Source organism: Carlito syrichta, unplaced genomic scaffold, assembly GCF_000164805.1.
Source record: "Carlito syrichta isolate Samal-C Ts95f unplaced genomic scaffold, Tarsius_syrichta-2.0.1 Scaffold316282, whole genome shotgun sequence".
NCBI lineage: Eukaryota > Metazoa > Chordata > Mammalia > Primates > Tarsiidae > Carlito > Carlito syrichta.
In genome coordinates, this window is record NW_007260378.1 from 113288 (window position 1) to 123641 (window position 10354).

Below are 10354 nucleotides of genomic sequence, written 5' to 3' on the forward strand. Positions count from 1 at the left end.
AAGAGAGATTTTAGCTTACTGAGTCAATCTCCCTGCTACATATGGGTCTGTTAAGATTTTCTATTTCTTTAGAGTTAGTTTGGTAAGTTGTATGTTTCTAAGAATTTAGTCATTTAATCTAAATTATCCAATTTGTTTATAGTATTCTCTTATAATCCTTATTCTGTGGCATCAGTTTTAATGCCCCTTCTTTCATTTCTGATTTTAATTATTTTTGAGTATTCTCTTTTTTACCTAATCAACGTAGCTAAAATTTTGTCAATTTTGTTTTCTTTTAGAAAAACCAACTCTCAGTTTCATTAACTTGCTCTGTTTTTTAATCATCTGTTTCATGTATGTCTTCTCTGATGTTTATTCTTTTCTTCTTTCTGCTAGTTTTGAATTTAGTTTTTTCCTTTTTTCTAGTTCCTTAAGATGTAAGGGTAAATTATAGATCTGAGCTCTTTCTCCTTCTTTTAACATAAGCATTTCTAGCTATATTTTCCCTGTTAGCACCATTTTTTTTTCATCCTATAGGCTTTAGCATGTTGTGGTTTTGTTTCCATTTATTCCAAGATATTTTATAGTTTCCCTTACCATTTCTTCTTTGGCCCATTGGTGGTTTTGGTTGTTTACAAATATATTAATTTTTACTTACTTGTGAATTTCCCAGTTATTTTTTTCCTGCTGTTGATTTCCATTTTCATTCCATTATGACTGGGAAATATGCTTTTTTCCCAAAAGATGAAACTGGTTTTGTGTCCTAATATAGGCTCTATCCCGCAGAATGTTCCACTTGCACTTAAGAAAAGTGAGTATTCTGCTGTTGTGGGTAGAGTGTTCTGTATACATCTTTCTAGGTCCAGTTATTGGTTAATAATGTTGTTCAGCTCCTCTGTTCCTTACTGATGTTCTGTCTGATTGTTCTATTGACTTGCTTTTTAACAAGGTTCTTCTGGCTGTGTTGAAATGAGCCTCTTGGAGGGGAGAGCAGGGAGACCAGTGAGAGACTACAGTGTCAATTCAGGAGAGAGGTGGTGGTGACTTGGACAGGGAGGTGGGAGGGGGTGAGAAATGGTTGGAATGTGAGGATGTTTTGGAGGTCCAGCCAACAGATTTCACTGACTTTAGAATCTGGAACTGTTATCCTAAGGAAGTAAAGGAATCTGCCCAAGGTCCTATGGCTGGTAAGTGGCTGATCCAGGATTTGAACCTAGGCCTGACTGCCCCCACATTCTCAGCTCCTAATTAACTATGTGATTCTCTGAAAGGGCTCCTGACTCAATGCCTGACACCTCTCCCCTGCTCACCCCATGCCCAGTGTCTCCCTAGAAGTTCTGTACCATCTACTACCAAACCTGAACTCACTCCCTCTGCCCTATCTTTCCAAGGACATCACCATCTGGGTGCTTGGCACCCTCCTTCTGGAAGGTTTGCAGCACCACTGTTCCCTCAGAGGCAAGAGGAAAAAAGGAGGCAGGTATCCAAAGAGGGGAGAGAGTTGGGCAAATGTTCTGAGACCATGTGGGCTTCATGACATATCGCAGAAAGGGCTCAGGCCCTGAAGTCAAACAAGCCTGGGTCCAAGCCCTGACTCCACTCCTCCCCAGCTGTGTGACCCTAGGCAGGTTACACCACTTCTCTGGGCCTCTGTTTACTCCCTTTACAAACAGGGATAATAATGTTATTGCTCTATTACCCACAATTATGGTGACAAGAAAACATTTTTTCAGATGAAATACTCTTCCAGAGGCTGAGGTTGATCGTGATTCTTCAAGGCATTTATTCTCTAAAGAGAACTTCATTGAGCACCTACTATGTGCTGGAACTCAAGGTAGATGTTGTTGTCATAGCTATAAAGCAGGGAAGCACAAAGTACTTGCCCTCAGGGGTTCAGCGCCTGGCAGGGAAGACAGGTGCTGACCAAACCATGACACACCTGTTAAGCGTTACAAAACCAGCTGCTTTGGGAACCCAGGCAGGGGAATTTGATGCCCTGAACAGGTGACATTCCAGCTAGGGCCAGGAAAACGGTAGCAAGAGGCCAGGTGAGGTCTCAGGCAGAGCTGATGCCCGGTATACAGCAAACATTCACTGCAGACACCCTGTGCAACAGTCTCTGTGCTCCGCATGTGCTGTGCATTTCCCTTGTGGTCATCCCATAGCCCCCTCAAACTGTTGCTCTTCCTAGAATGCCTTTTACTAGCAATAAAGCAAAGGTTCATAGTGATGTCATCGGCCCGAGGAAGCACAGCTAAAACTACAGGAGCTGGGATTGGGCAGCAGAAGCCACGGGGGTAAACTGTGATAAGTCTGACTTCCAGCTCCACTACTTCCCAGCTGTGAGAACTTGGGTGGGCCTGTTCACCTCCGTGAGCCTCAGTTCCTGCATCCGTAAAATGGAGCCACTTCCACGGGCCTCACAAGATAGTTTCCAGAGCTTGAAGCTTGCTGAGCAGGGAGGTTGGCAGCTGTTTGTGGATTGGGTGCTGACTCAGCTGCGTGGGGTGAGGACAGCGAGTCAGCTCTGGGCACCGCCAAATGTTTCTCTTGGGAAGGTGACCAGGATGCTCTGAGTTCCGAATTCATCTCCAGGAGTCAACCAGAAGGAAGGGGCATTGGTGGGCAATGGGAGCCCAGAGTCGCTCTCAGATGGATGTGGAGATGTGCTGGCCTGCTGGGTCTGGATGGGCCACAGGACAGTGGGAAAGGGTGTGTGGACCTACTAGGTGGGGATGACTCTGGACTCTGCTCGCCTCCCATCCACTTCAGAGACCCCAGGAGTGATGCTGAGCTGAAACAGGCCTTTGGGAGCTCTCTTCTTGCCTCCTCAACCTCAATGTGGGAAACTGAGGCCTAGAGAGAAAGGCTTTGCTTGTATCCCACAATGCTTCTGGGCAGATCCTGTGGAGCAGAGGGGGTGTTCAGGACACCAGAGGGTCACCTCCACGAGCAGAGGCGTGGCTACCCTTCCCCACGGTGTCCCCGTGCTTGGCATGTTGGAGGTGCTCAAGAAGTGTTTGCTGAGTGAATGAGTCGGTTGAGAAAAGTACACAGCTGGGAGTGTTCAGCAGAGCTGGAATTCTGTCTCTGCTCTGACTGGCTCTACCTCCCTGGCAAGCTGCTTTGTCTTGCTGGACCTCACTTTCTCAAAGTAAGATTACAAACCCACTGAATCAGTGCCCAGGCAGGGATCTGAGCCCAGGTCTGCCAGATTCCAGGGCTGATGGTTCACTCTGCACCCTTCTGAGTTCTGATCCATTCATTCACGCATGTAGAAAATATTACCAGGAAATATCTATGTGCCAGGTGCTGTTCTAGGCTCTGTGGATACTGCAGTGAATAAGGCAGGAGTGATTTCTGCCCTCATGGAGCCTTATATTCTATAAGGGGGGACAGTCAACAAACAAATAAATAGAACAGGAATAGTGGTGAATAAAGAAAGCATAACAGGGGTGGGCATGGGAATTGGGCCACCCTAGATAACGTGGTCAGGAAAGGAGATGTCATTTTTGTGTGTTACCTGATAGGACAGCAGCTCCTAGGCAAAGAACCTGAAAAAGTCAGTAAAATGGGAATCATGTGGCTGTCCCAGGCCTCAGACCTGCAGACGATGAGGAGAGGAGGGTGTGAGAGGCAAGCAGGGACCAGAAATGTCCCAAGCAGCTGCACATTCCCCGTGGGGCCAGTACAGCCCTTGTGGGCCTCTGACCCCTGGGTCACCTTGATCTCTCCCCCTCTGACTGCCTCTCCGCCTTCCAGGTGAAGCAGATCATGGAGGAGGCCGTCACGCGTAAGTTTGTCCATGAAGACAGCAGCCACATCATCTCCTTCTGTGGTGAGTCCAGGGCCCACCCATGGAATAAGAAAGTAGCTTCTTTCTCTGTGGGCTGCTTCAGGGCAGTGGCATCTTTGAATCAGGGTTCCCACATCATGTTTTCCTTTGTGACTCTAAAGTTATTTTTGGATTCCAAAGAGACTTCTTTGGAGAATGTGAAAATACAGACAAGTCTAGAGGAGTAATTAAAAATGGCTTCTGCACTCCATGAAGATGTTGTCATGGTTGACATGAGAGGAATTGATTGCCTTCCCCTCCCCATGGGCTTGGTTCACACTGACCCACAGCCCCAGCGACACATGGTCTTGCATCTGAGCAATGGGTGCCCTGTCCTTTCCTCGCCCTGCCTCCAGCCTATTTCTGGGCAAAGGAAGAGGGTAGATGGAGACTTCTTTTTAAAAAGGGAATTAAGACCAGCCTCATCAGGGCTCAGTGGCTCAGCCTGTAATGCCAGCACTTTGGGAGGTCAAGGCAAGTGGATTGCCTGAGCCCACAGGTTCAAGACCAGCCTGGACAACTTGGCGAGACCGCGTCTCTACAATAAAATTTTTAAAATAGCCAGGGGCTACTCAGAAGACTGAGGTGGAAGGATCGCCTGGAGCCCAGTAGGTCAAAGCTGGGGTGGCCGTGAGCATGTGTGCAATGGCACTCCAGCCTAGGCGAAGGAGTGAGACTACAACTCAAAAAAAAAAAAAAAGACCAGCCTCAGTAACTCAGTTTATAGTCCCAGCACTTTGGGAGGCCAAGGTGAGTGGATTGCCTGAGCCCATGGGTTCGAGACCAGTCTGGGTAACTTGGCGAGAAACCGTTTCTACAATTAAAAAAAAAAAATTAGCCAGGCATGGTAGCACGCACCTGTATTTCCAGCTACTTAGAAGGCTGAGGCAGAAGGATCACTGGAGCCCAGCAGGTCGAAGCTGGGGTGGCTGTGAGTATGCCGTTGCACTCCAGCCTGAGTGACAAGAGTGAGACTCCAACTCAAAAACAAAAAGGAAGGGGGGGGGGACATTAAGAACCATGGACACCTCCTGAGAGATCACAGCCAGTCAGCTCAACAGAGGAGGCTGACCCAGGGCTCAGAGTATGACTCAGATGTGTCTCTGAACCATCCATGCCCACAAGGTTCCAGGTTCTTCCTGTACTGACAGTGGCTAGGGCCACATGTTCTGCGTGTCACCTAAAGTCAGCATTCCACTCACAATCAGTGTGTACTTAGAAGTGGAAGTGCTTTTTTCTGTCTCCCTGAACACTTTTTTTTTGAGTCAGCGTTCCACAGTATAGTGGCATCCTTATGGGCACTGCAGCCTTGATCTGCTGGGCTCCAGTGATCCTTCCGCCTCAGCCTTCCAGGTAACTGGAACCACAGGCATGTGCCACCATGCACAGCTGATTTTTTGATTTATTGTAGATGAGGCCCCACCGTGTTGCTCAGGCTGGTCTCGAACCCCTGAGCTCAGGCAATCCTCTCGCTTCTACCTCCCAAGGTGCCGGGATTACAGGCTTGAGCCACTGTGCCCTGCCCGAACACTTTTGTATTTACTAATCAGAGTATCTTGTAGGGAAGGCCTGCTAATTCTCCTTCCACGATCTTAGTCCCATGGAGAGACCTAAGCCGGAAGACACAGCTAGCTGTCAGCCACACACACATGGCCAGGGGTGCCATACCATACGCTCAGCACCTCATGACTGAAGACCCTGACCCTAGGTCACCCCCTTAATAGCCAGGTAGACCTGGGTCCATTGCCCAGTTCTGCCACTTTTCTTGTTGGGAGACCTTGGGCAAGATCTTATTTTTAAGTGGGATATTGTGTGTGTGTGTGTGTGTGTGTGTGTGTGTGTGTGTACACACACATAAGTATATATACAGATGTATATGGGAATATATGTGTATTTAATATATGTGTATTCCCTGCTTGTATTTCTTCCTGGACTTTTTAATTTGCAATTAAAATCACATGCCTTTAGGAGACTGAGGTGAGTGGATTGCCTGAGCCCGTGGGTTCGAGACCCGCCTGGGCAGCAAGACCTCATCTCTACAATAAATCAAAAAATCAGGAAGGATCGCTGGAGCCCAGCAGGTTGAGGCTGCAGTGGCCGGGAGCAGCCACTACACTCCAGTCTGGGCGACAGAGTGAGTCTCCAACTCAAAAAAAAAAATCACATGCATGCCCATGTCAGGACTTGCTAACATACCTATTCATTCAAGTTTTAGTAGACAAGAAAGTGATAAAAGATGACAATTATCCTCTAACTCTGATCAGTGGTTTTGGGTGGGAGAAAGTTAATCACACCAAATGAAGCCTAGAGAATCTTCTTGAGGTTCTTATGAAAGCTTCTTGCTCCTTACAAGCTGTTATCAGAAAGAATTGAACCATGCCTACAAAGCCCAAGCAGACAGTTCAATTATTTCAGTTATACACGAATGAAAAGTGCTGTGTATGTCAGTTAATATTAAGCCATTTAAGAACTTCTTGCCTGGAATCTTTTAAATCCATAGGTAGATGAGGCAGTATTTGGACATTCATTCAGAAGCAAGTGAATGCTAACTCAAAAAACAAAGACAAGTGATGAGACTAAGACTTCTTGACTTCCTCCTTACACATAACATTGGCCAAGCTCTGACCCCCAAGAGTGCTGGTTTACTCTTTAGAGCTCTTTCTTTATGGGTTTTGTCACAAGAATTAGGGAAGGTAAATCTTAATGGTTCTTTGATACCTGTGTAATAAGAAGTTGCTTTTATTATATGCTCACTTTTTCAATAAACTTTGATTATACACCACTGCATAACAGTGTAAGCTCTCAGTCTTCTATATAAGACAGAAGGTAACAAGATAGACAGGGCTGCTGAAACTATCAGGAGTAAGACAGGGACCATCAGAATGCCCTCCACAGGGCTGTTTTCCCAGAAGGAAACACTGAGGCTCAGAGAGGGAAAGTGATTTGCCTGAGGTCACACAGCAAGTTAATGGTAGAGCCCAGTCTTCAATCCAGGTCTCCTGTTCTGGGGAGCTGGGCAGGGCCTCCAAGGGAAACACAGAAGTGGGTAGGTTACCATTATATCCTCTCTTCCAAGGTCTTTTGCAGCACAGTGTGATGGTATACCTTGGACTCGGACTTGGGATTGAATCCTGCCTCTGTCGTTTATTTGCTGGGTGGCCCTGGGCAACTCAGTTCACCTGTCTGAGCCTCAGTGTCCACATCTGAAATACAGGGGTAGTTTTCCTTTCTTCTTGACCATGGCAAAGATTAAGTGAGATCCAAAAGTGTTACTGTAATCACAGTATAAATGATGATGACTATGTGATTCTTTAATCCAGATAAAGCTCACCAATCATGTGGTCCAGTCTCCCCTCCCTCCTTGACAAAATTAAAAAAATAATTGCAGTGCACATGCTCACACGTGGATGCAGGAAAGTCAGGCTAAAAGTGTCTGCTGCTGCTGCCCTCACCCCCCCATGCCGCCTCCGGAAGAGTTTAAAACTATAATTGAAAAAGTGGAGTTCCGGTAAGATGGCAACAGCATAGGTGGAATTGTGAGATTCTCTGAATGTGAGTTCCCCAAAAGACTCTTACTTTTCTTCCCCCACCCCCTGCCCATCGCCAGCCACACTGGTACAAGGCCCAGGGACCCTCGGTCCCACGCAGGGCCGGATATTGCAGCACCCGGCTGCTGCTGCTCTACTATTCGTGACTCCCGTCCACGCAGGAGTCTTGGGTCTCGGCTCCCTCCCTGACTACATCGTCTTGCCCAGCACCAAGGCACCAGTCACCCAGGGAGGCTCTGGGTGCCCACCCCTCAGAGATACCGATTCCATTTCTGGCTGAAGTACCCTGTGAGCGGCCCAGGGCCACTCTTGCCACTCACCTCCTGCTCTTTGGAGCTTTGGAGCTCTGGAGCTCTGGGCCCACCCTGACTGAGGCAATCAGTGCGTGACCCCATGCTTGTGTAAGGGAACAGCATATCTTAAGGAGGTGCTGATTGGAGGCTCTAAGCTCCAGAGGAGGGAACTCCTGACCCCCTCATCCATCCCAGCCCCTGGTGGTACCCCAGATCCGGCACCCAGTTGTGCAGCTGATCCCTGGTGCCTCCCATGCCACCACAGTCCATCATAGTGGGTCGCCCAGGGACCCAGACAAGTGGAGAGAAAGTATCTGCGAAAGAGAAACTGCCACCTCGGCCATTCTCTAGGCAGAGATTTGCATTGCCCTGCCCACCTATGAGCAACATCCACCTCGGTTCCTAAGGTAACATCGCTAAACAGGAGACAAAGCCCCTCCCCTACGCTGAATCAGACAAAGGCAACTAAGTGTTGCAGACCTACCAGGCAGCATGCTAAAAGAAAACCCAAGCTGTGAGTAAATTTAGCTGTCTGCAATGAAAACAAAGGGAAGAGGCTGGAGATCAGAGCTGAAGAGACTTTAGACACTCAGGAAAGATTCCAGAGCTAGTCTGATTTCTTATTTTGACTTTTGATTTTATCATTTTGACTGTTTGTTTTGCTCACTTTTGCTTGCTTTTTGACTTACACTATCTGTTTGTGTTAGGCAAAATGCATCAAAAGGCATGATTTTATTGGTCTGTCTTTGTGTAGCTACCAGTATTCTTTAGGGAATTTTGCTTGCATGTTTTTTTCACTTCTCTCAGGCCTTGTGTCTCTTTTTCACTTGTTAGTTGGTATGTAGGTCTGTTGTCCCTCTCACTCGTCTCTTTTTCTAACTTCCTATTGACCCCCCCTCCGTTATTTTCCTCTTGTGTACTTCCTTTTGTCCAGGAACAAAACCTACATACCACTGCACAGACAGATTGTAAGACAGTGGGAAATAGGTTCCAGTGGGCTCATACACCAGTTGGTGGATGCTGGAATCAGCATAAAGATTCTGAATCACAGCTTCCTCCTCAATTAAACCTCAAAACTCCAAAAAGTACACCTGCAGCCCACACTCCAACCTCAAAAGTGAACAAAGCCAGAGGACTCTCATAAGGAAGAACAGGAGATTGCACAAGCGAAGCAAAAGCAACCCCACCTTCCCTGAAAAACAGAATTAAGGAAGGGGAGGGAAAGGGGGAGAGAGAGAAAAATCTACACAAATGAAGAAAAACCAAAAGAAGAATATGGGTCTCTCCCAGACCCCTGGGAGGGGAGACACTGAGAAAACTGACTTCAGAATACAAACAATGAAGAGCCCCCAGAATGACTGGTCTCAAACTACAAACCTAGATATGAAGACATTAATGGAGAGATTAAAAAGAATTGAGGAGAGAAAAGAAAAAACTAGGAAGGAGCTGATAACTGAGATAACAGTAATAAAGAATACTGTGAATGAAATAAATAACAAACTGATAAGCATGGAAAGCAGAATTTCCCAAGCAGAAGAAAGAATTTCAGAGCTTGAGGACCAAAATATAGAACTAACCCAAACTTTTAAAAATACAGAAAACAAGCTCAAAAAGACAGAACAAAACCTTCAAGAGATGAGCGATTACTTCAAGAGACCGAACCTAAGAGTAATTGGCCTTCCTGAGGCAGAAAGAGAGACAGAGACCACACTGGAACAAACTTTCCATGAGATTATTCAAGAAAACTTCCCTCATCTAATCAGTGATGCAAAAGTTCAAACACAAGAGATTCAGAGAACCCCTGCAAGACAACAAAGAGAAGACCAACTCCTAGACACATAACAATTCGCCTAAACAAAGTAGGTAAAAAAGAAAAAAATCGTAAAAGCAGCAAGAGAAAAAGGCCAGATCACCTACCATGGAAGACTAATTAGAATAGCACAGATTTATCTACAGAAACCCTGCAGGCTAGGAGAACTTGGAGCCCTATCTCCAGAGTCCTAAAAGATAAACAATTTCAACCAAGCATAACCTACCCAGCAAGTTAAGCTTCATCAGTGAGGGAGAATTAAAATCTTTCCCAGATATTCAATCCCTAAGAACTTACGCTGCCACCAAACCACCTCTACATGAGACACTTAAGAAAGTACTAAACACAGAAGAAAAGGAAAAAAGAGCAACGTTCTTCACAAGAGTACAGGAAAAAGAATAAAATACACATGAACCGACCCCAAAACCAAAAGAAAGACAAAAAACCAAATGGAAGAGCAACAACTCTATAAGAACTCTATGATAGGGACAAACTCTCACATTTCAATAATTAACCTGAATGTGAATGGACTAAAATTAGCACCACTCAAAAGCCATAAAATGGATAAAATACCACCAGGCAACAATATACTGCCTTCAAGAGACCCATCTCACTAGAACGGACATGCACAGACTTAAAGTAAGAGGATGGGAAACAAATTTTCAGGTGAATGGAACACAAAGGGGCAGTCGCGATCCTAATTTCAGACAAAATACCATTTAAGCTATCAAAAATTTTAAAATATACAGAGGGCCACTACATAATGATAAGAGGTTCACTCCATCAACAAGAAATTTCTATCCTAAACATATATGCACTCAACATAGGAGCACCAACTTTCATAGAGCAGCTTCTAGGAAAACTAAAGGAAGATATTGACTCTAACACC

General features: G+C 45.9%; 1 protein-coding gene across 4 annotated transcripts in view; it reads left to right on the forward strand.

Moving 5' to 3' along the window:
* The first annotated feature begins 3745 nt into the window (after nt 1-3745).
* SGSM1 (small G protein signaling modulator 1) overlaps nt 3746-10354 on the forward strand; it is a 70657-nt gene continuing 64048 nt past the window's right edge. For all 4 annotated transcript variants that reach the window (XM_021706997.1, XM_021706999.1, XM_008074040.2 and 1 more), the window contains exon 1: nt 3746-3817. In XM_021706997.1, coding sequence (XP_021562672.1) covers nt 3754-3817 — 64 coding nt within the window. In that variant the 5' untranslated portion in view covers nt 3746-3753. The remainder of the gene's footprint in view (nt 3818-10354) is intronic.